This window comes from Pezoporus flaviventris, unplaced genomic scaffold (assembly GCF_033815535.1).
Source record: "Pezoporus flaviventris isolate CSIRO_AGI_PZ_B2104156 unplaced genomic scaffold, CSIRO_AGI_Pfla_v1 ptg000097l, whole genome shotgun sequence".
In the NCBI taxonomy this organism is placed as follows: Eukaryota; Metazoa; Chordata; class Aves; order Psittaciformes; family Psittacidae; genus Pezoporus; species Pezoporus flaviventris.
This window is the reverse complement of record NW_026892645.1, coordinates 3,191,986-3,218,163: the sequence shown is the minus strand read 5'-3', so window position 1 is coordinate 3,218,163 and position 26,178 is coordinate 3,191,986. Positions and strand designations below refer to the sequence as shown.

At 40.8% G+C, this 26,178-nt stretch overlaps 1 protein-coding gene across 1 annotated transcript; it reads left to right on the top strand.

The window, feature by feature from the left end:
- Positions 1 to 2,529: 2,529 nt before the first annotated feature.
- Positions 2,530 to 26,071, top strand: PSMB7 (proteasome 20S subunit beta 7). Its single transcript, XM_061476753.1, has 8 exons — positions 2,530 to 2,675; positions 2,805 to 2,898; positions 3,215 to 3,312; positions 3,854 to 3,994; positions 4,134 to 4,249; positions 11,605 to 11,663; positions 24,867 to 25,018; positions 25,898 to 26,071. The coding sequence occupies exons 1-8, from the start codon at positions 2,614 to 2,616 to the stop codon at positions 26,007 to 26,009; spliced, it is 834 nt and encodes a 277-aa protein (XP_061332737.1). The 5' UTR covers positions 2,530 to 2,613; the 3' UTR covers positions 26,010 to 26,071.
- The last annotated feature ends 107 nt before the right edge of the window (positions 26,072 to 26,178 follow it).

Sequence of the window (26,178 nt, the reverse complement as noted above, 5' to 3'; positions counted from 1 at the left end):
AAACCCACGTAAGATATTCATAAAAGATCTTATTCTTAAGATCACTGGTTCTATTTACGTAAATGGCACTGGAAGTAGGTATCCTATAAAGCTGAGAGGGAGATCTGTCTGAATCTCAGCTGGCCATTAACCAGCAATAGATGGAGCTAGTGATGCACTAAGAAGGCTTTGAACTAGGGAAGAGATGTACCTGCACATCTGCAAAAAAGTCAGTCTGGTACCTGGGAGCATAGGAAAAGAGACTATATTACTAGAAGGTAAAACAATAATTGTAGGACATCTGCTTAGTTGTCAAGGACCAAGAGGGAAATAAAGCTGTTGTCCCCTCTAGCTAAAACCTGCTGTTTCTTTTTCCCCAGACTCCCAGCCACCAACTGCTCTACAGTTTGTATGCCAATCCAATTTTGACGCCTGTAATTCACCCCAGAGACTGTTTATTTTAACTTTATCAAATGAAGGGAAAAACAACTGTGTTAGAATAAAAAAAGAGCATCTGGCAGCAGGATATTCTTTTCTCTCAGGCAGCTTCCCAGCCTAACTGGTATACAAGAAAATGGGATTTTAGTTGCTCAAGTGTTGAAAGAAAAGGGAGAAGAGTGTGCAGAGTGCAGGTTCTCTGTGTGCTTATCTTAAAATGGTCTTTCATGGTCTCCTGGAACAAATGCTCCCAGTATATTGTGCTCCAGTTCAAAAGAGGCACCCGAGCCTGCAGGATGCAGCAGCAATGAATCCACACAGAGGACACTGTCCAATGTAGCCTGTGCCAAGAAAGTGACCCCTGGAACTCCACCACCTAGTAATGTACCCCCAGGAGCCCCTGGCCAGTATGGGACAGAGCAACACGGCTTTCTGAGAGTCAACACAAATGAAAGGGCACTCAGGAAAACAGGCACATCCATTTCTTTTTCCAGGTTTGGAGTATCAGGTGCCTTCGCCCCAACCCCAGTGGCACAGCAACTTTGAGCAATGTCAGCACGTCACAGAGTTCTCCATCTGCAAGGTGTCCTCAGTGAGAGCTTGTAAATCAGACCATCCCTCACTTCCTGATCCCTAACATAAGCTGATTCCTTCTTATTTCAGGCCAGGACTTTCCTATTCACTGGCAAGGGCTAGTGCCACGCTTGGCTCTGCAGCTTCTCCAGTCTGAATACAATGGTTTTTTTTCCTGCAAGACTGGCACAACCAAGAAGGAGGTTGGGGCTTGGTTTTCTTCCCCATGGCTGTTTTTGTTCCTTCCCATTGGCAAGCATTCTTGAACACTGGAGGCAAAAGCAGACCTTGCACAACAGCTTTGTCCATTCACCCCATTTTAGTTTGCACATTTTCATCTCAGTAACACACTGACAGAGAACACTCATTTTGAAACAATTAAAGGGATGTGTAGATTTGGTCTGGACAATGGGACCCCAGCTTCATTTTTAGGCTACCTGCTAATTGGGTACTGTTCAGGAGACATCTGACTTGCTTCTGATGCAAGAGCTGTGGTTCCTCTTGGAATGAAACATGGGCCTGCTCCTCTCAGCAACACCATCTGTCCTAATGATGCCATGTTCTGAGCATTAACTAACTCGAGAAGGCAGGTGCTTTACTCAGTAAAACACTCAGAGAAAGGTCCCTTTAGGAAAGAAGCTGATGTGCTACTTACCTTCTTGTGTTGTTCTAAAGGACAGAGGCCCCCACAATTAGCATTTTATGTTCAGAACAAATAACATTTTACTTTATTTTTTTATTCAAGATTTTTAATTTCAGGCATTTATACATTTATACACACAGAGATATACTGAAAGCAGATTAGATATGTGATAGGCTTTGAAAAAATCACAGCACATGTCTGCCTTGCTTTAAAATGCATCCTTTCTTGAGCTGTTGCAACAAGTTCTTTTCTTGAGCAATACATTAGGGCATTCCTTTTAACAGGTCAGTGAGCTGGAGGAAGAGCTAGAACAGAGGTCAGATGTAGTTTATCCAGAAAACACGGGATTAATTTCATTGACTTCCTTGATGTACAACAGGACTTCTCTAATTTTGAAAAGGGGCTTTTATCTCTTTTCTTCCACCATATTACCATTACATTAACAGCACAGAAATTTTAGGCAGGTTCCCATTTTCTCATGCTATTACAGGCTGTTTGTAAGATACAAACATAAAAGTTTGGGAATTTTCACCCTTTATCTTCATTTTCTTTTAAAGCTTCACAGCTTTTTGCTGAACCTATCAGACAAGCCCCACACCCCAGCGACACAGCATTTCTTCTACTTTAAGCACGGCAGAACGAAGTCAAATGAAGGAGCAAGGACGAGCATCCCGCCAGCTCCCGTCCATCCCTGCTCCGACCAGCCCGCTCCCCACGGACCACCGGCACCTCCTCGACCACCCCGCGACACGCAAGGGGCGACAGAGCCCTAACACGGCCCCTCCCCGGTAACCGGAGCGGTGCCCGGTGCCTGGCCCCGTACCGACCGACCGCCCGCTGCCGCCTCCGCCATCTCACAGCCTGCGGGCGGGGGCCGCACAGGCCTGACCCCGGCCCCGGCCCCTGCCCCAGGCTCCGCCTCGCTGCGGTTGACCCGGAAGCGCTCGGCGGGCTCCGTCCGTCTCTGAGGGGGCGAGAAGATGGCGGCGGTGTCGGTGCTGCAGGCGCCGAGCGGCGGCTTCAGCTTCGATAACTGCGCTCGGTGAGGCGGGAGCCGGGGCGCCGGGGCTGGGCCGGGCTACCGGGGCTGGGTTGGGGCGGCAGCGGGGCGCGGGGTCGGCGGCCGGGGGGGAAACCGTGCGCCTGGCCTCACTTCTCGCCTGTGTTGTAGGAACTCGCTCTTGGAGGCCGAGCTCTCCCAGAAGGGGCAGCGGCTCCCCGCCGCCCGCAAGACCGGCACCACCATCGCCGGCGTCGTCTACAAGGTGAGGCGGGCACCGGGCGCGTTCCTCCGGTGTTCCGCAGCGGGGAAGGGGCCGCCCCTCCGCTGCTGGGTCGAGCTGTGCGCTGGTTGTGGGGCCGGGGAGAGGCGGCTCGGTCCCTCGGTGGGAAGCGGCCGCCTGGCGCGGCCCGGCTGGTGGTGGAGGTTCCGCGCTGCTGAGTCATGCCCGGTCTGTACAGAACAGGCTCCTGTGCCTCATCCCCCTCACCCTGGGCTGCTCCAGGCCTTGCAGCTGGGCTGGCTGTCGGTACCAGAAAGTTTCCCTTTTGAGCTTTAGGCATAACCCTCTCTTTCTGTAGGATGGCATAGTCCTGGGAGCAGATACAAGAGCAACGGAAGGAATGGTTGTTGCTGACAAGAACTGCTCAAAAATACACTTTATTTCCCCTAATATCTAGTAAGTATTTTGTTGTGTAATGGCATTGGTAATAGTATTGGGGATTTTTAGCCATATTCTTTGCAAACAGCAATATTAGGGTGTACTTTAAAATCACAGAATAGTTAGGGTTGGAAAGGACCTTAAGATCATCCAGTTCCAATCCTCCTGCCATGGGCAAGGACCCCTCACACTAAACCATGTCACCCAAGTCTCTGTCCACCCTGGGCTTGAACACCGCCAGGGTAGGAGCATTCGTAGCTCCCTTAGGCAGCCCATTCCAGTGCCTCACTACCCTCACAGTAAAGAACTTCTTCCTTATATCTAACCTAAACTCCTGTTTAAGTTTGAACTCATATTGATATACTTTATTAGTAAGGGTTGTAGATTTTTAGTACTTCATTTGCATATAACCAGGCTATCTTGTGTCCTGAAAATACTGGCTGTATGAAAACTTCAGTTTCTTTACTTTCATGATTAAATTTCTATTTGTTGGATAAAGCATGGAGTTGTTTCTCCTGCCCTCCCCACGTTTTCTCAATTTGCTCATCATTCATTTCAGCTGTTGTGGAGCAGGCACAGCTGCAGATACTGATATGACGACGCAGCTGATTTCTTCCAATCTGGAGCTGCATTCACTATCGACTGGACGACTTCCAAGGGTTGCCACAGCTAACCGAATGCTGAAGCAAATGCTTTTCAGGTAACCAAATGGGTTTCTTCTTTATTAATAATGCTGTTAAAGCGTGGTTTGTGTGTGGTTTGCTGTTCCTTGGTCAGTCATGTTAAGGAACTACGGCTTCATTGTGGACTTCTGATTCACATATAAACCTTGCTCCCAGGTATCAAGGCTACATTGGTGCAGCCCTGGTTCTAGGTGGAGTAGATGTCACAGGCCCTCACCTGTACAGCATATATCCCCACGGATCAACTGACAAATTGCCTTACGTTACCATGGGTAAGTGATACTTCCTCTATATTGTACCACAAGTACCTGGTAAAAAGAGTGAACAAATTATTATTTAAAGATTTATTTAAGGCTTTACTTAAATTCCATTGTTTACTGGGAGCTCTACAGACCTCAAACATAAAAGCCTTACCTTTATTTGTAAGGCAGGTACACTACTCTTTCTTTTCTAGCACTTTAAAAACTTGGGCTGTTACACCATTTAAGCTGCTAAAAACCTGCTATTAGGAAAGTTGCTGTTTGCGTTCCCTAGCATACCTTTAAGTAAGAGAACTGTGGGATTCCCAAAATGTTGCTGTAAAACAATACATCCTTAGAAACTTGATATGCAGATAGCCCTCACAGCTCATGAAGTCTCACTTGAGGAATTATGGTATACCTGAAGTTTTTCTGTAGTTTTAGTGGGGAGAATAGGGAGGAGAATGTGATTTGCTTTTCCTTTTGAGAGTATTTTCTCCTTTGTTGTATTTCTTGTTAAGAAGCAGCTGTATTTTACTCCAGAAGGTTTTTCATCGTAATGAAGCAACACCTGGTACACTTGGTACTCAGTAATTGGTCTAACTACTGTATAGAGCTTCTCAATAAAGAGGTTTAATTCTGTCTACTGCTCGGTTCAACTTAACATTAGTAATCTACCATCAGGTCATGGAGTGTTATTACTCCAGCTCTGCTGCTTATGTAACATTTTCTGTAGTAGCAGTGATTTGAGCTGTAGTAGATGCAGTTCTGTGTATGTCTTGTTCAGTGTTGAGTTAGAAATTGTGGTAATATTGAAAGCTGAAGCCACAGATTTTTGCATCCATTTTGGGCATTTAGGTACTACCCTGTCAATACCAATTACAGCAGCAGTGCTCAGAATATATTGTAAAATACATACTTGCTAAATATATTCTTTGGTGTGTTCTCAACTATAAACAAGAATATAGGATAACATGGAAATAAGCACTTTTTGGTAGCAGAATGCTAATCCCAAGTAGTTTTTCTGGATTATTTTGTCTCTCACTTAAAAAGTGGAAACAGTGCTCCCATTGCTTCCCAGTTCTACAGAGGAGATGAATGGCTACAGCTGTTGCAGTGTCAGTAATTTCAAATTGTGAAGTGGCTTTTGGGTGTGTGCCATGTACCTGTGATCTTGCTGAATAACCCAGTTAGGCCTCTTAAAAGTACATCCAGGAAGACAGTAATACAGAATAAGAAAATCTTCAATAATCTCTAATGCTGATTTCTGAATTTAACTTGTCTTTAGCCGTGTTCTCTAGATAAAATTGTTTCTTTAGTTACCTTAATTGCTGAGGGATGCTTGGACATTCCCTGTGGTAAGAATCCTGAAGTAATGTGCTATAATAAGCTTTGCAATTTGCAGGAGAGCATGAAAGAAAAGGCACACACATCTTGAAAAATTACAGAATTTGCACAGTCTCTGGCAAAAGGAGTGTTTTCAATAGAAGTGTTGAACCTATCAACTTGATTGGTTCTGAAGTTTTCTGTGATTCATAGTCAATCTGGAAATAAAAAATAGTAAGAGAAAACTAGTGCTTTCTGAGCTACTAATACTCTTGTGCAGTTTCATGTGTGGTGTTTAAGGTTAATGCCCTATTCAGGCTATCATGTATCTGAAAAAAGTAAAACTCCAAACATTGCAATCAGTCAGGGTTGCTCTCTGATCACTCGAGAAGATACCATTTCAGCCTTGAGTTTCAGTTTGAAGACTTGGATGATTTTGAAAGAGAGCTTGGTTTTAGGAATGCTATGGAAGTGTAATGTAGAGTCCAAATAAATACATGTGAAAAGCAAATTGATCTGAAAATGAAGTCGTATTCAGTCTGTGTTTGATGCCGCTTTTATTTTGTCTCCGTGATGGGAAAACAGAACTTTATTTTTTTGAGTGGTTCATAGTTGGCATCTTTAGATGAAACACACATTATATCCTTGGAAATGTTAAAGGTTTTTCTTTTGGATCTTTGCGCTGTTGAAACAGTGCAGCTGTTTAAACTGAATCATCTGGTTTAACTCTGGCATGAGAACTGTGATTAAATCATACAAATCCTGCAGAGGTGGTTCTGGACCAATAGATGGTGCCAGTGCCTCGGGAATTGGGAAGTAAGTTACTTGGCAAATAAAATCCAAGGAACAGTCATGTGATGTCATTGTTTAGCCTTTGATACATAAAAAAAGTAAATGCCTGGTTTTATAACTGCCTTATGCCCAATGTTGTAGTAAACTAAAAGTATAACTGACTTTATACTGATACCTGTTGGTAGGTGATGGATTGACTGACTAAAGTTGCAGTCTCTGTTATGTATGTGGTTACGTATGTGCCTGTATTTTAAAAGCTTTAAAATGTGGTGTTTCTGAAAATCCTCTTTCCCTCCACAAAAATAACATAGTAGCAAAATAAGTGCAAACAAGTAGGAAGTAGAATATCAATGGATTATGTTCATTGTAGCTTAAACTTTGATTTGCTGTCAGCTGTACCAGGTCTGTGTCTGGTGATTACATGTCACTTTTGGCTGTGCTGTCAAACAAAGCCCTTCTCAGTGTAAATGTTCTTTACCTTTCTACACCTAGTAACTTGATACTTTCCCCACTGACTAGGGTATATTTTAGTAAAAAGATTAGCTTGTGCATGTAAATGAACCATAGAACTAAGAAAGCAGAGAAAGTATCAAAGGTCAAATCAGAGATAGTAGTTGAAATTGTATTTTGATCTTATTAAGATTAATCTATTGTTAATTTTTTTGAAGTTTTCTAAGAGCAGTTTATTAAATTATGTATTTTTTGGCTAGTTAATTTTTGGAAATTCAGTATTAAATAGGAAAGATGGTTGCGGTGTTGGCTTTTTGTTTGTTTTTAATGTGCTGGAGTGTGTTTGTGTATGGATGGAGTGGTGTCCTCTCTTGCAAGGGAGATTTAAAAGATACTCAGTGCTTACTCAGGAGTGAAAACATCAAATTAAACTGTTTATGCTGACAAAGGACAAAATTGGATTTCAGCAAACGATGCAAGATTGTCTCATTGCTTGGCTTGTCTAGGAAAGCTTCTGGCCAAGACTTATAATGAAATGCATGCATAAAATTAAAGCACTTGAAGTCTGTAGTTCAGCTTTTGGAAACAGTAAGTATGTTCCAGTAGTCTCTAGTGGCTAAAGCTAGTCCCCTGGTACCAGTGTTGCTTCATATTCATAAATCAGCTCTTCATGCATTGGCAATGTCGTCCTGCAGAGCAAGCACTACCACTGCTGAGACACAGCCCTCTCAGCCAGGAACCAGGGTGAAAAATGACCCCAATCGATGGGGCTGTGGAGATCACTGAATTTTTACCTAGAATGAGCAGCAAATTGAATAACAATGAGTGCATGTGAATAAATGCCCTGTCAGGAAGCCCTGACAGTGATGGATTAGGAAGTGCTAAATGTTGCTCTCTGAAGGCTCTGTGCGTCCTCCAGTGTGGCAGGCTGAGGTACCAAACAGGTCCTTGGGTGATGAAAATGGACTGTGCTTAGCAATAAGAAGTTGTCTTCAGTGAACATTCTGCTAAAAAGATCCACTTCATCTGTTTTAGCAAAGCTACTGCAGTTGCAAAACACAATGGAAATTACTGTTGGTTGGGTTTTTTTTGCTATGTATCAATAATTATCTTTTGCTTTAAATCAATACTGAAGTGGCACAACTGCTCAAGGAGAGAGGTGGGATTTTAAAAATGAGTTTATTATAGTTGAGAGCAGAAAATTTTTAGTAACTTGCTTGTGAAAACTTATGAAATGACCAATATTTCTTAAGGAGAAAAAGAAATCTCTTGGTCTCATAATTTACCTGGTTCATGCTGATTATCAGGCTGAAAAGTGTTTGCCTCAAAACACAGCTTTGCATCTTGGTTTCTGTACTTTGTTATAATTTGTTTGGCACTCAATGTATTTTTTTTTTCTATTTAGAGGCTTTTTGAGTATTTGTTTCTAAAGCTTACAGAAAATACGTGGAAAAATGATTCTTTGGAATTGTTATGGCATTTTTTTCTTGATGACTGTGTTTCCAAGGCTGTTGAAGTGTAACCATTCATAGTAGTTAGTGGTTTTAGAAATCTAGCTGAAAGGGTTTCCCCCCCCTCCATGTTGTATAACAAAAATACATGATGACCAATTATACTTAGTTTAATTATCTCTATTGATTTGAGGTTGAACTGCTGCATCTTAGCAATGTTGAATCCTAGCTTGTAGTGACTTAAATCAGTTCTTGTGTATGAGGTGGAAACATTGATCCCTAATTAATGGATGGTGTTTTGCAATGTTTGATTTTATCTTTCTCCAGACATTATGTTTGGGAATTGTTAAGCTTGTTTCTACATACAGGCAAAGCATGCTTGTTAAAAATGAGTTATTGGTGGGCACTGAATACATGGACAAGAGAACAGCTGTTTCTCCACATGCAAACAAGTTCTCAGTAGACCCTTAATATCTAAGTTTTCTGTGCTTTTATAGGTACTGCAATAAGAAAACCACACTTGCAATGTTTACTTAAGTTCACAGCTTTTATTGCCAGTTCTCCTGTTACAATGCATAGCTTTCACAAGTCAGTTGAACTACTTGGAACATTGTGGGGTTGTTTGGATCATATGTGGAATTTGACAAGTAGAGGGAAGTTGGTGTAATTGGATAGTGAAGTTTGCAACTCATGAGCAACTGTCCACTGCTGGTTTCCTGCATCTCTGTGGATGGTCAAGTGAGGGGGTTGCAGCCCACCAGCAGTGCAAATAGGGGCATAAAGGGGTTTTATTAATTAACGTGCTACAAGTGAATGCATATCACTAGTGTTTTTCAAATCAGTTCCTATTCATGTTGTCAAACAGCAGATTTGTTTTGATGGAGAAACTCTGAAGCATGCATCTATTTGTGTTTGTAAAACATGCTGTTTACATCTGGTGCTAGTAAGAATAAAGGATTTTCATTGTGCTATTTAAGATTCCAGAAATGTGTTCTTGCAGAGAATGCTCAGCTGTGCTGTGAGACTTTTACTAAGGTACTTAGTAAAAGTACTCATAAAGCTTATGTTTAAAATTTACAAACAGAGAAAAGACCTGAAGAAGTTTATTCGGCTTTTCCAGCTTTATTTCCTGTTCTGTTAGACCCTCTGTGGCATCTTGGTTTGCAGATGTAAATGTCTACATGCAGGTTTAATAAAATTAAGACTTTCAACAGCTCTTAGAAAACTACATTATGGGACTATTGGCATTTATGTGTTTCAAATTAATACTAGATTTGGCATTTGTGTCTTGTTAATATAGTGAGGTAAATAATTAGAAGTATAATTATTTGTGTATAAAGGATTTAAAGTAATGTGGCATAAGGTGTGTTCCCCCCCCTTCTTCCTTTTTCTTCTTTGTAAGTCTGCTGAGTTCTGGCCCATAGGTTCTTTTGGGCACTTCTTTTAAAAAGGAGCTGGAGGGATGAACCCAGTTTGAGCCATGAATGGGATTATTGCAATATTTGTTAGTGCTGATTTTTATTTGTCAGTAGAAGTTGTAAGAAATTAAGACCATATATTCTTGGCTCAGTAGCTAATGTAGTAATTTGTCAGATGCTACATTTTAGACTTTAATTCCTGCAAATTTTTTAGTCTTTATACTCTCTAATTGTTTCAAGGAACCCTTATCTAAGGGTGATTGTTTCCTTGTTTTGAGGCTTCCCATTCTGCTTATGGTAGGCCTTCATTTGAGTGTAGTCGGAATGTGGTCTTAGTTTGAGACCATATCTCCTTTTTTTCTCTCATTAGAAATCTTTTATGTCATCCCACAAGAAGCATTATTTTATGGTTAAAATCCTGTATTTGTTTTGGAACACGCCTTCTTGTGACCTTGTTTGAAGGATCAGTAAAATTCCTTTGATTTGTGGTTTGTTCTGTGGTATCAGCTGTTTGTATCAGCAGTTCATTTCTGCTATTAGTTGCTTAAAAATCTTCTTTATTCCCAGTTTCAGCATTTAAAAAAAAAAATGGAGTTGTATATTGCTCCAAGGTGCAAATGAATAGTCATTGCCTGTAATACAAGTACACACTTAGAGTGTCCTACTGCTTTTAGATGTGATGTATTTGGTACTGTAAAGGTAATGATCCTCAACCACAGCAATATTCTGTAACAGGAGTATCTGTCATATTCATTGGGATTACCATGTTCATTGATTTGTGTCTGTAAATCTGCTGTTTCTACCCTTTAAATTTGATCTATAATTGGACCTCCTTAAATGGTTCAGATAAGGTAGTCTGTATTTTCTCAACAGTGTCACTGTCAGCTTCTCCTTTTTCATTATACATTCAGCAGACTTGATAAAATCAGCAGGACACCTCATTTGAAACTGTTTAATCGCTGCCTTTTTCTTTCACTAAACCATTGAGGTGGTCAAGTGATATACACAAATCATTTTAAATAGAAGATATGGCTTTCTCTGTGACCCAGCTAAACAGATAGCAGTATGCAAAACAAGTTAAAAAGTAATAAATGCCAAAAAATCTTCTAATTGGAGTAAAAAATTGCAGGTAACTTTATTCACTCCCCAAAAGTAGTGCTGTCTGAAATACGGTTAGGGCCAAGACAGACAAGATACCTTCCTAAAGACTCACTCTTTCTGCACAAAGCAAGCTTACAGTTTCAGATGGTATCATACTGCTTTTTGTATTAATTTACAGAAAGCATATTTATAACACCTGTATTTACAGTGCTTTGGGTAGAGATGGCTTCTGTTCTATTGCTACACTTGCACTGCATCCTTTAAGAGAAGTAATGTTAAACTCGTGTTTTCATATCTGTCATCTTGTCTGTTCAGCTGTTGCTGTTCAGTGTAAAAATAATGGCATAAAGTAAATGCATAATAAACTGTTTAAAAGAAGGTAAAGGAAATAACCTCATGGCAGCAGCCACTACCCTATTACCACGGGTGTTTTACTCATCCCCATGTGTAAAGGTGACTCTGCCAGGGCAGCTTGTTAAAGCAATCTATTCATTCTGAGTGTCTTTAGTATTAAGTGACATACCCTCTAATGTGGCCAGGCACAAAAGTGGGGCAGGAGAAATGGAGGAGTAGCAATTACAAATGGTAGCATTTGGTTAACTCTTTTTCTACCTCATTTTTCTATCTTAGTGTTCAAAACAGTAAAAAGATACTGTCAGGATGGACACAGGTCTGTGTGCCCTAGCTACGAATTTAGGATTAAATTAGGTTCTGGACTTGGTGGCTAGAAGAGAGTGTATAGTAAGGTAGACTTCAGTGTGGTTTGTACTGCTGATGTTTATCTCTTTCTTAAGAAAATACTGTATTGAAATACACTGGCTAAAGTAGTGTCCTAATTGTGTTGCCATAGGTTCTGGGTCGCTGGCAGCTATGGCAGTGTTTGAAGATAAATACAAACCGGACATGGAGGTAAGAATTTTTCTTTTAAAACCTCAGTTTTCTTCTCTCAACAGTCCTCATGATCATAAGAAGAGGTTTGAAGCTTTAAATAAAGTTAAATCTGCTCTGATTTCCCTGCGCTTCAAATGTACCAATGTCAGCTTACTGCAAAGCTGTAAAAAATGATGGGTAAAATGAAGTTTAAAGGAACACAGCTGGTTGTGTGTTTGTGTATGGAAAAGCTCGTCTGATTTGAATGTAGGTGAAAGCTTTAAAACCATACCATTTGCTGATTAGAGTTGACCAGGAATTTAACAGCACTTGCATTGGCAATATTGCTGTCTTGCCATCAGTAGTCAGACCCCCTCCTCTTTGAATCTTGAAAAGAGAACACAGGATTGTAAAATCAACAAGAAATGCACTAGTATATGAAACTAGTTAGATTTCTGCTTGATGGGGTATGTTCAGAACTAGTCAATGTACTTGCATTATTATCTACTTAAAAGATGATTATCAGAAGATTTACAAGGTCGTGGCTTGTTTGTGTTTTGCTGATAATCTTGATTAAAAATTGAAAAAGTGTTTGGTTGCTCATTGTAGAGAATCATTCAGGGAGCTAAAAGCTGGAGTGCTCTGATTGAGATCAGAATAAGCTCCTCAGTTATGTGTGTATGCAGCACATTAGCATCTATAGTATTTCCTTACACTTAGTTATACCATGTTCAGTGCCTGTTAACTAAGGAGTGAAAAATCCAGTTGTCTGCAGACAGACTATTGATGAAAATAAAACAATTAAAGGGTTTTCTGTAACTGTGTTTTGTAAAATGCCTCAGTAATGTCAAGCCCTTTTTTAAACCACGTTAAGCTCTTTAGGCTTTCTGAGAATACTTACTGTTCCAGTTGATTAATATTTGCATGGTAAAGAAAAAAATGAATTCAACACAACTGAAAATTGAACCCATTAAAAATTACTTGTTTGCAATCATTTCAGCCTGAAATGCACATACAACAAATCTTGCAGCTATTGAGTTGATTCCTTTCAGAAAAGGTCTTCAGAAGTTCCTCATATGTGTCATGCAATTGCTGTGGGTCATTTCCTTCCCTTCAAATGCACTATATTTTCAGGTGATGGTACCATAAGTCCACTGAGTTCCTCTAAAGTTGATCACTTTTTAAAGTTCAGGTGTAATTGATGTCGTGCTTTGTCACATCTGAAGAAATGTGATGTGTAATACCAGTTGATTTAAAAAAACCCCCATCTGGTTTCAAGAAGTTTTCCAGCAGTGAAACTGCTTAAGAGTTTGTAATAAGCACTTTTCCAGTTACTCCTGGAACTGGCTGCTTTTCTGTAGATATGAAATAATTGTGCAAAAATGCAGTAAGATCAGGATTCCTGTGTTGCTGCAGTGGTTTGGGACTGGACTTCAGGGCTCTGGTGTATTTATAAATGTTATCAGAAATATTGGAATATTTTTAATAGGCACTCAGGTTTCTTCTCTCAGTGGCATCACACTGGATGACTGATAAAGAACCACTAGATAGAGGTTTTTCCTTCTCCCCTTATGCCTCTCTTAAGAATGACAGTTTCTTTTTCCAGCCCCTTGTGTGACCATGCACTTGGCATGTGTGCTATTCATACCGAAAACATGAACTACAAATCCTTGGAATCAACAGCTCCAGCATAATAGTCTGCTCTCAGAGCTATAAATGTCAGGGCTGTGCTACGAAACTAAAAATTTCATCTATTCTCAGCTAGTTTTCAAACTTGTATTCTAAGTCATTCTTTGTGTAAGAGCAACCAGAAAAAGGCACCAAAAATTGGTAAATCTCCAACTTTTTCTATTTGAAAGGTCATCCTAATTAAATTGTCTTCATACACAACCATAAATGGCAGCAGATATTCACTGGTATAACAAGCATGTAGAGATACAGCCTACCAATTTGTTGAAATAGATATTTAGATCTTTGAGGCTTGGGTGCACCTTAACCCTTCCTTTGTTTTTGCCAGATATTCTGTCAATAAGAGAATATTGTTAATAATAAACTATTAATTTAATCATGACTAAACAAGCAAAGATCCAGGTGATGTGCTCAACTGCCCTCTTAAATGCTGCTTTATAATTTGTCATGGCTGTCAGCCCAAAATATTTACCTTTTAAGTCAGATGTGGTTTGGTTTCCTTCCTAGTAAAGGAACAAAATAACAAATCAGATTTGTTTTATTTACAAGAGAAATATCAAGTATGTTATGGATATTTTACATGATATTGCTATGAAATGGCAATGGTGGTAAACTTAAAATTCCAGGAGATTAATTTAATAAAATAGGTAGAGGATTAATATTTTTCTGTCAAGATCAATGCTGCTTTCTCTTGCACTAATTGTCAGAATATCTTGCTAGGGCTACTGGAGGGTAGTGGTGTGCTTCAAGACCATCACATCACAGAAAAATGATTCAAAGGCAAACTGTCCTGCACCCTCTGGTATCAACTTGCAAATTAGCATCTGGAATGTAATTAAACAAGCTTAATGAAAGTAGCAGCTGAATACTACTGGAAAAGACAATCGGCTTTTTTGCCTCTGATATATATTCTGTACTATTGAAGCTGATCACCAAACGCATTGTGTGAGCACAGTTAAAAAAAATTAGCATTTATTTGAAGAATAGGGGCTGTTTTTCATTCTGTTATGCTTTTGGCATGCACTGGTGTCCCAGGAGAGCCATGCCACAGCAGATAGTGCACAATATTTATAAATCCATGACAGGCAATAATAGCAACTTGAAAAATTCTTTTGCTAGAATTTCAAGTTGAGAGCTGCCAAAAGCGGCGAGGATCAAATCTGCAGTGGCAGCTGCTGTGCCCTACAGTTAGAATCGTAGACTTTGAAGATGCTCAACTCGGAAAAAAATAAAACCTAAAAAAAAATAAAGAAATAAAAAAAAGACTGCAGGCTTAGCCAATTTTTGCAGGTTTCTAGAGCCCTGGCTCTCTGCCTTTTGAAGATGAGTTGCTGAAGCTTCTACCACTGCCTGAGGCGTGCTAACACCAGCAGGATGTATTTTTTTTTCCATAGACTTAGTGCGTCTTCAGATTTAAGTAGCACATGCTTTATCAATGCCAACTGTGATGGTCCTTTCCCTGGTTGCAATGCTGGGAGATGATCTTTACCCAACATCCTTCAGAGGAACTGCTAAGATAGATGGTGACGTACACAAGTGCCACTTCTGTAGTCTGATTTATGGAGGCATGTTTCATTGTGAAGCAAGTGCTGGCCTCTAGAGGAACCATTATAGATTGCTGAAGATGTGAACACTTTCAGCCCTGAAGGCCTGTAGATGCTTCAGAAATGTAATGCCAAGCACCTAACTACTGTGGAACAATATTAATCTGTCATGTGAGCAGCTATAGATCTACTTTAAAAAACGTAAGTGGAAGAACAGCACATCTAATAGAGTGTTTTGAGCTTAGATCTTTCATTGCAGCCAATTTTTCTTTCAGTTGCATTTCGATAGAGTAGCCACATGGTTCTTAAACCTTAGAGTCGGATTTTGTGAATGCATTAGTGCCTTCTGGTGTTAAACAGTAGTGAAGAAGGTGGGTATGGAAACCATCATGATCTGGGGAAAAAGTTAAATGTGTTAAATGCTGGAGTTCTGGGTTCATCTGTACTGTGGGTGGTGAATTCCTGGGTAGATTGAGGTTATTATGTTGTTTATTGTGGTATTTGACTTAAGTTGTTTGAAAAGTAGAAGCATTTTGTCCATAGAAGAATTACTTGATGTACAGCAAGGCTATGTTGGAGCTTTCTGACAAGAGCTTTCTGCTTAGGCAAGGAAACAGGCTGCTTGTAACTTCATTTCTGTATTTCATCAGAGGATTCAAACTGAAGAGAATCAGTAGAAACCACAAAGTGGAATTGTTGCAGGGAGAATGGGGTAAATCTTTGTGTGATGAGTTTAGGGGCATGGAATAGGTGGGGGGGGAAGGGAAACAGGGCAAGTATGCAGATATTTAATAATTCTTTCTAGACATCACCCCAAAAAAGTGAGATTATATTTACAGTTGTTTCTTATTCAGTTTTTTAAGTGTGGCAGGAAATCTCATGGTACTGAAAATGGAAATATTCTGGAGGGGTAAGAACAGATTAAAAGTAAAAGGCGGCTGTTCTGACTGTATTCCACCTGGAGCATAGGCACAAACTGTGTTGTCTGTAAAGTGGCATCTTGTTCTGCTGCCAGCGATGGTCACTCCTTCAGCTGCTGGCCAGGTTTGCTTTTGTGATGGTCCTGCAGTGTGGTTACTTTTGTTAACTCAGCTGGTTCTGCCAAACATGGGTTAAGGAGCAGTCCTACAGCAATTCAGCTGGCAGGTGTGGGTAATCCTCTGCAAAAGGAGGGACGAGGGGCAGGCAGGAGGAGTTGGAGCCTTTTCCACTTAATAGATGTAGGTGTTCTCACAAAGAAATTGTACAAGCACTGAAGCTGCAAAATTTGTAGACTTGGGCTCTTTGGGTGCACAGTTTTGTTTCTGGTTTTGTCACTGGTTTTTGAGGTATTTTTGAGTAGTCCCATATCCGCAGAGTGAAGCGGAATGTTCTCCTAATGCAGCTTTCACTGTGCACCTCTTATTTCAGGAAAATAATGCATCAGGCATAGTAAAAAATATTACGAAAACATGTCACTTTCTTCCATTTTCCAACAGCTGACATAGAGATGATTCAAATCTTTCTGTGCTCCTCTTTCCTACTGTCCCTCAATATGGTGGTAGTATTTTTGTTTATTAACTACAGACAATAATAGTGAGCTATTTTGGGAAACTGTCAAAACTCTCTAATCTTCAACAATAGTTGTCTCATCAGTCTTATTTAGCCTGCATCTGTGTGATTTGAGGCTCAAGAGCAATGACAAGCTGCATATGAATTCTGTATTCATTAGTGATGGTGATCAAAATGCCTGTGTCCCTGCCATAGGGCTCAGGTGTGGAAGTCTGCAGGCTAATCCCACCAGCTGACATTTGGAGGTTTAATGACTCCATGGGAAGGTGACCACTTGCTGGGAGGTTTGTCGGCTGAACTCGGGCAGCAGACAATAGAGATCAAGCCAGACTATCAGAGTTAAGCTGGAGAGCCTGCCTGAGATACTTGAACCCCTGTTGGTGTCAAACACGGAGATTAAGTAAATGGGGAGGGAAAAAAATCTGACTCTGTGAACAAAAATAAGTACTTAGTATTTATGTGCTCTGTGTATCTGTTTATTTCATTACCCAGTGACAGGAACTGAGACAGTTAGTGGCATATCTTCAGTGCCCTTTCTGACAGCGCTCGTGGCGACAGAGATCTTGTGCTTTCCTTATGTACCTGTGTTACTGTCTTCAGAGAGATGAGCTTCCATGGGTACATATTGGGTGTTAGTGCATAGAGTCATGCAGAAAATAAAGGCTTATTGTGCTATTTCTTATTTCTAGATTAAAATTATTCCATGATAAGCTGGTTTCTGCTTGACACATTGGACAGTTAATACTGTTCTCATCTGCTTTCACAGAATTGTGCCTTGGATTGATTTCCTTTGCAGAACTAGCATGAGATGGGAAATACGGGCTGATTTAAAATGTGCTAGCTAGCTGTGCTCTGGAGTGGGTAGGATTACTGGAGAAGTGTTCTGAGGTGTGCTTTCTGAATATATCACACGCAGCCTCTGTGCAGAAATCAGGTGGGGAAACTGCCGACAGGATCAGTCTGAGTTACCTGTGATGCCCAGTAGCACTTTCTTCTAGTTTTCTGTTTACAGACTGTATCGAGGGAAATAAATTTTACCCGAGTTTAAATTGGGCCTTGCTGCATGACAAAGAGCAACAATTTCTTCACCTTTATGAAAGTAACACTTAAACTTTGTATGTAATAATGTAGACAAGCCAGGCAGAAGCAGGGCTCCATGTTAAGAGATCATTTCCACTGCACAGGGTAGATGTAGGACAGGTCATTATTTTTGATGCATTTCTCAGGAGCAGGTGTTGCAGTGTAAATTGTTTCAGTTTGTGCATCTCCCCGAACTGCAGAACACGGGCAAAACACGCTGGAAGATATTTCACATGGCACAGAGCCCGAGTGCCGCTCCTGCGGCAAGGGCTGTGCAGGCAGGGGAAGGCTTGCCTGAGCAGGGAAGAGGGAATTGGGAGCAGGGTAGAGGGTGGGAACCAGGGCCGGGGTGTGTGTGTGTGTGTTTGTAAGGGGAGGGGAGGCAGCTCCCTTCAGCCACTAAGCTGCAATTTGGGGTATTGGGAAGGAAAAACTATCCCAGGACTTCTTTTCCCAAGTGGTGAACTTCATTCCCTTCTGTCCTTTTTTCAGAGGGAATGGCTGATGAACAGATTTCCTTTATTTGAAGGAGATGTGTTATAGCTGGATATTATTTTTTTTGATATAGTCATATATAGCAATTGTCATATTTTGTGTGGTTTACATACCTGGCTTCTTCCTGGCAGCTGAGGCTCAGTGTGTTACTGCATGGGAATGTAGCTGTATAGAAAACGGAGGATATTGTGCTGTCTGCAGCAGAACTTCCAGCCTGGCAGAATTTACAGCTCTGTTGCTGTTGAGCAAGGTCTTTTATTTTGAGAATTAGTTCCCTAAAAAACCCCGTGAACTTCACCCAGACGGAAGCAGCAATGGATGGAGTGAGTTTTCCTTCTTAGTTCAGAGCATGGGAATAATAGTGAAAGAAATCTTGTAGCTGTGAGAGGAGCTTGTAATTTAATTCTGTACCACTGGAAATACGTATTGTAGTCATCTTTGTGTAAGGAATGGCACATAGGAACTGATGCTATTGAATAGTAGTTCAGAATCGTAAGTTTCTTGCCTTGGCAGGTAATTTGGCATAAATTGTTAATGTAAATCCAGGTTAGCGGGGAAGACATTATTTTACTAAAAAAAGATAAACTGCTGATTAATTCAGTATAGAACTCAATTACAAATTGAAAGTGTCTCTGCGGGACGCCAGTACCCTAAAGACAGCAGATGTTGAATTGATACTCCAGCATATTTCACACTGGTATGAAATATTAACATGGTTTATTATACTTGTGTGGTGTAGGGTATCAGAAAGGGGGAGGTGGTGATGAGTCTGGGTGCAGGCGTCTGCCATCGGAACATGCAAGAGCTGTAATCGCCGAGGACAATAATTAGGAAGTAAGGTGCATTTTATTTGGAAAGTTCTTAACAGAAAACAGTTAGAAAAATAAACATTGACTTGCATATTATTCACAGCAAGACTGACGTGAAATACACTGAAGATTACCTCATCTGTGATCTATGAATGAATGGAAAGGTGTTTCTGTAAGAACTCGATTGCCGAGTTTCAAGACTGCTGCTCAGTGCTGCGCTCACATTTCTTCTTGTGGCCCATGCCATGTTCTTGGCTCAGGACTGTTACTTCCTAACTTTTCTGTATTTTCCATGTAAAGTAGGCAGCACATTAACCCCGATGTGTTCGTAATCCAGGGATTTAAGCAACTTGGGGTTTTCCCTTTTCATGTGCTGTGGTGGGGCTGTAGACTGCATGTGAGAATGCCCAGTGAGGAACGGAGGAGTGCAGTGGCCCAAGGAAATACAGGAATGAAACTGGCCTGGGCTTTTTGTTTTTCCTTTTAAATACAAGTCCAGCTCTGAAACCTGACTAGAATTGAGACAAATGTATTTGAAGTCACTGCTCCAAGCAGAAGTTCCACAGCACAGGTTGTGTTCTGGAGTGAAATTTGAGCCCTTGACCCTGTTTGTTGTGCAAATACCGAATCATTCATTTGCCTTCCTGCAAGTGAATTCAGCTAATACTTCAGAACTTGGAGCATTTCACTTTCTTGTTAAATAAGGCTGTGGAAGCAGAACTGGAAAATGCCCCGATGCGTGTTACCTTGATTTAAACCAACCTGACTGTTTAACACACAAAGGAAGAGTCACTGTTTTCACTGCCCTCTCCCCTTTCTGCTTTAGAAACTAATACACTTCTGGTTGTTTAGCCTTTAACATCTGTTCAGTGAAAATAAATAAACTTGCTGCTGGTTTTCCAGATTCTGATGTTCATAACCCCTTTGCCTTTGGTGCAGTAGTTGCTTTAATTCTTCCTGCTTGCAGCTTCTACCTTGTAAATGTTTCTTTGTGCTGTGTTCCTTTGGCATGTCAGTTTAATCTGGTTTCCTGTGACTGGGAATCCTGATCTTACATGACCTGTTCTAAGAGCCTGTTTTGCCTTGTCTGGACTGTTCCATCTCAGCATTCCACCTCGAACTTGGTAACGTCTTAGAGCACAAACAAAAAAGGATGGTGGAAGGAAGGTAGGTGAGGGGCAGACTGGAAGGACTGCCTGCTCTTGGGTTTCATTCACCTGCTCAGAGAGGAGAGAGAAGCAAACTACTTTGTCTAATAAAAAAAACCCAAATTACTGAAGCGAGGTTGTTCATCTGTGTATGGGGTCCCGCTTGAAATGCATATTTTTTTTTGGTGAAGACTTGTTAAATCTGGTTTAAATTACAGGTGCCAGCCCCTTCCCAGCCTCAGAAGGGAGCCAAAACAAATTCATCCTCACTAATGGAGTCTTTCAACCTCCCCTTACAAGAAAAACACAAAGTACTTTGCTTCTCAGTTTTGTTCTCTCTTTGGACTTAGCCAGCAGATTTTAGCATTGCTTCCAGTTACATATTGATCTCTACCACAGCTTCTCCCTGCAGGCAGACTTGCACATCCTCTCACATGTTGTACTTGGCTGATTACTCTTCTGAAATCTAATTATGCTTCTGTAGGTGCTTATGTCCTTCAAGAGGTATCGCTTTCCCAGCCCCAAATTCCCACCACTCCTTTATAGATCTATTTTTTATTATCATTGTCCTTCCTGAGCCTTCTGATTCTTTTCCTTCCCTCCCCACCTGAGTCTTGTCGATTCTCACTTAAAGTAGGATCAACTTTTTACATCATAGGAACGCATTTCATTCTGTTGTAAAAACCAGTGTGGTATTTGGTTTAATTTTACAAATATTGTTAGACACCATTGTATCCATTCTGTGCAAATACTCATTGTGCACTCTATTGCATGTTCTTGGTAAGACTTGCTCTTGGAGCACTGCTCTATGTATCCCATCTGTGACAGCCTCCCGGTGACCTGCAGAAGGTGTTCATTTCACTTGGGTAAGAACTTAAAGAAATTATCCATTCTAGTTTTTAAACAGGAGATGGCTTTTCCAGATTTAACTTGCTTGCAAAGTTACCAAATGCTGGGAAAATAACACTCAAAATCATTCCAGCTGCTCCTTTTATTGTTGGAGGGATAATGATAAACTTGTTTAAAAATGCTCATAAAGGCTGTATTGATGTGATGCAGAAACATCCACATCTTCCGTAGGAAAGTGTCTCTTTTTTCCTTTGGTAGCATTTGAAATCTAGAAATCGCTTAAGTGAGAACAGAAACTTGGTTCAAGTCATATACAAGAATAATGTGTAAAAGTTCCTCACTGGTGCTGTTTGGGACTTGCAGCATAGCAGCTGCAGAGAGGTAATCTATCAGTTCTTGAGTGTCCACAAAATGCAACTCTCCAGATAACAGGTTTAAAGTAAAGATTTAATACTGGCTCTATCTACTATGATGTTGCAGTGACAGTTTAAAACTCATTCTCTAAATCTCAGCAGACTTTATAGCTAGCAGTGGGCCCATATAAAGCTTAATGGCATTACAACACATAAATCATCTTTTAAAGATGCTACCGGTAGCGCCAATATTAAATGCAGACAATTGTCTGTGTTATAAATAATTTATCAAACACTTTCAGATTAGCCTTCCATGCTGAGTTATTTATTTTAGCCTTTACTGTACTATTCCTAAGACACATTTTGGAAGATCCATTACTGGTCACTTTAATGAACTTGAGGGTCTGTTTTTTCCCCCCTCCAGCACTCTGGTACATCTGCGGTGACCATTACACGGCTGAGCTGGACCTCTTTGTGCCTTTTACAAGTGCTGCCCATTTGTCATGTAGTGGTAAATGGAGTTGCACATTGGAGTCCTGGGACACATTGTGTGATGTGGTGATGGAGACAAACAGATAGCTCTATAAAGCGCTGCTTGTCACGACCGACTTGTGTTACAGTACATCACTCTCGTGGTAATCTCATTTAAGAAGCAGTGTGGACCCAAGAGAATGATATTCCCAGTTAGCTTGGTCTTTGCAACCATAAAGTAGGAAGTGCTCCTTTTATATACTCTGAACTTTTAGGGTTTTTTAAGATTAATTATTACAGTGACTCATTTGTGCCCCTGTGTCAGCACTTTTCATGCTAACCCCCTGTTTTCTGACTGTAAAACAGCAGTCCTTGCTTGTGGCTGTTCTGGTCATCTTTCTAAATCATGAAAGGAGAAGAGCACCAAAGCAGGGTTTTCTAATATGAAAATTATTCCAGGTTCATGAACTAGGCTGCACTCTATGAGCTGGCAGAGCAGAGATCACATTTTACTGTCTTAGTGTAGTGGATACCTTAGTGTGGTCACTGAGCTCTGCTGCCTGTGCTGGGTATTTTTAGAACTGTTTTAATAGCAGGAGGTTGAGCGAGTGCACTTTAGAAAGTAAATAAAATTCAAATTTTATTTAAATAAAGTTTTACGTTCTTGTCTAAAAATGAGTAAATTAAAGGGGAGAATGGAACAAACTCCCAACCATCTGCTGTAGTTTTCCTAAGCTGTGGTGCATTTCATATACTAACATTTGTATGATTGCTTAAAATGATTTTGGTTGCTATCATGTTTTTAAATCAGATCTACATGTATGTTTGTTTTATTTTACTATATTTACTTTCTCTATAGTACCCTTAGCATGCAACCAGTTGGTGAGAGCAGTTTCCTATCAGCTGAATGAAGAAATACTTAGCAGAGTTTTATTGCCAAAAACCAGTGAAGAAAGGCACAGGAATTAGTTTTACAGCATGGCTGTTTTGTTCCAGTCAGCTTGGTAGAAAGTGCAGTTCAATTTATGGTTTTTTTAAAGAGTAGTGCTTCTAAAACTGGAGTTAAATAAGGATTTATGCAATTTCTATAGTTTACTGGAAATAAAGGCCTCCTCCTGGTCAATACTGTAATTAAGCTGTTATAGGAATACTGTTATTAGGCAGTGCTCTTGCAGAGGGCCATCGGGGAATGCAGGGTATGCACAGGGAGCAGACGTGGTTGTAGCTGAGCTAATTTTGGGCTCCCCTTCAGCCGCACTTGTACACTGGGGCTTGTGCAGCTGCTGTTGGAATCAGAGGGTTTAGAATTGGGCTGTGGAGCTGATCATTGTCATGTGGCAGCATACTGGCAGTGACACCGAGACCTTCAAAATGAAGCAGGTATTTAAAAAGCTGCCTTTATCATCATTTGTCTGGTTGCTCCTCTTTTCACCAGGTCCGGTGGCAATAAATATCAGCAAAGCAGTGAGGACTGATCATGGTAACGTAGTTGTGTTTGGCTGGCTGAGCAGCACCTGCTAGAAATGACTTGATAAAATAGAGTCCAGATTGGTGTGGTTTAGTCTTTATTGGACCAGGCAGGTGGGAGTTGTTTTCAGTTAAGTTTGCTTTGAGAAAAGGGGCTTGTGTTGAGCTATGTACTGAAGGGGCTATTGAAAAGATTCACCTGTGTGTGTATGGACACAATCTGTGTTCCCCATGTTCAGTGCCATGGGAAGAGGGCTCAAGGCCCCTGCTGAGTAATGGAACTTGGGCAAATGGTAAGTGGTAGGGACAGGCCTGTGTTGGTACTGACAGGGTGCCCATACAAGGTTCTTACAGGATTTAAAACATCTGGAACATTGTTTTGCAGCATTTCTTCATAAGTAAGTGTAAACCTAAGGCGTTACTGCTTATTTCTAATAGAGCTGGATCTGGATTGGTGTGTTTTCAGTAAGCTGCCTTTGAAATAAATAAGAGTAAGCCCTGGCTGGGAGCTGTAGAGGGAGCCAGTGCAGCTGCCAACCCTCCTCTTGGTCATGAAGGCTCTCGGGCAGATCAGAACTTGGATTTATTTCTGCCACCTTCACATTGATACCAGTAATGCTGCCTATTGGGGAGGGGTGAGGATGATTACAGGTGGGGTGGAGTAGTTTAGTGGAGAGTGGTTGATGAAGCTGAAATGTGTCCTGGTAAAAGACAGTCACCTCTGATGGTTACTGGTGTATCACAGACATCATGGGGCTCTGTTTCAGGCTATTTACATAGTGTATTTCTCAGGGTTACACACCTTGTGCGTATTTCAGCAGCTGCATGTTTGCCCTTTTAAAAGAAAGTAGATATACAAAACCTGTAAGAAATCAGAGCTCTGCAGGATTAGTGTGTGGTTTCATAAGCAATAGAGAGCTTTAGTTCCTGTTCTGGTTTTCTGTTTCAGTTTTGTTGCAAATACTTGGTCCAGGGAGTAGGGTTAGAAATACAGAAAAATAAATTATATCTAATTTATCTAAATTATCTAATTTTAGCATTATTAATAATATATAAAAAATTTAAATATAAAATGTATTAAGATATATAAATACAGTGTGCATTAAATGAACTGTATTAAATATGTGTTCTGCTTTGGTTATCTGCGGAATTCCTGAAGCATGGAAAGACTTCAGTTACAAACTGCAGCATTGTTACAGCAGTACCAGGTAGGACCAGTGTTTTCAGCAGGTTTAAGAAGTTCTCTGCACTTGTGTTCAGGACCAGAATTGAACATTTTAGCCAGGTAGAGCTCAGTACGGAGGACGGCTGCTTTGTGACAGTTACTGTTAAGATAAGCTAAGAAGTTACATCATCACTGAAATGATTTTGGTCCTGCAGAGCATTCTCTACCCAGTGAGGCCTTGTAACTTAACTAGCATGAACCTTTAATGCGTATGCAGCTGTTGCAGAGGCCAGTGCAGGGAACCTGACCCTTACACAAAAACCTGGCACATAAAAATCATAAAATGTATTTATTTCTCTGTTCATTAATGCAAACAAAATCTGAACTTTGCTTTCCTGGCTGTCTCTTCAAGTCTGATCCATCCTGGGGTGGTGGATCCTGGATAGGATAAAAGGTTCTCCCTGTAGGTAACACACTGTTCAGCACTGCTGTTGATGCTGCGGTCACTAAAAAGGTGCTGGTATCTCCTGTATTGTTCCGAGAGCTCCCAGGTTCCCCCATCACCTGGACAAACACCCCTGTGAAATGCCAGCATTGTGACAGCTTTTCTAACTTTTGTAGGAAGAGGAAGCCAAACAGCTTGTGAGAGATGCCATTGCAGCCGGCATATACAATGACCTGGGCTCTGGCAGCAACATCGATATCTGCGTTATAAGCAAGAGCAAGCTGGATTTTCTCCGTCCATATGATGTGGCCAACAGGAAGGGGGAGAGGTTGGTATTCCCAAAGCTGTGCATTATCTGTGTTCTTCCCAGCAATTCCTAGTATCTGTAATACTTTAATTCTGTCAGCGCAATCCCTAGGTAAGTGTATGAATTTCAACTCCATTGCCTAATGGGGGGAAATCACAGCCCCCAAGGCTGCTAGAGGGTTTTGCAATATGTACTTTTATGTTATGTGCAACAAGTTGTGCAACTTCTCAATCTACTGCCAAAACAGGAGAGTTTAAAGAAACTGCTTTTTCCTGCTTTTAAAGCAGAGCTGTGCTGCTCCAGGTAAAGAGCTTTTCAGATTTCTGCTCAACTCTTAATTGTGACACTTAATTGTGAGCAGACATCTATGAGAGAGAAGTTCTGTTACACATTTTAAGTGAGCTTTTGTATTATACTCTGCATGGGTGTAAAGGGCAACACCGCATCTGGACAGATGCAATTAAGATGCCAGAAGCACAGCCTGATTACAGGCAGTCTGTACTAAATGTAGCTAATTTTTAGCACAGAAATCCAAAGCTCAGATATTGGTATAATTACTCAACAGTTGCAAAAAAGAAAAAGTATAGAATTATATATAATATAAATTGCTAAGAAGCCTTCTTAATACAAGTACTCTAATGAAATCCTGGTGACTTCTAGAAAGTAAATGACTAAGTAACTGGAAAGGGCTATTTTGTTTTAAAGATGATGTTTCCTAAAGAATGCCGATTTCTCTGAAACGTTCTCAGTTACTGCAGTCAGCTTAGATGTTGCACTAAGTACAGTTCCTTTACTTATTTTATACAGGAAACTTCTGGAGAGATCTGGGTACTGGAATTGTAAATGAGATTTTTCCTGTGCATCATCTTTAAGCTGAACTGTCCCCTCTGTCTTTAACAGGTACGGGAGGTACAAGTGTGAGAAAGGAACTACTGCTGTTCTCACAGAAAATGTAGCACTCCTGGAAATTGAGGTGTTGGATGAGACCGTACAAACCATGGACACCTCCTGAACTACCCACCAGCCCGTCTGTTTCCTTCTATGTCCCAGCAAGCAGCACCAGTTTAGCAGCCTTCTAGCATCCAGTGAAGCAAGTGGCTGATAGAGAATAAAGAGGGTTCTGAATATTCTCCTTGTGTTGTCATGTGGTGCTGCTTTCTTCTGCTGGTTTTCCCTCCTTA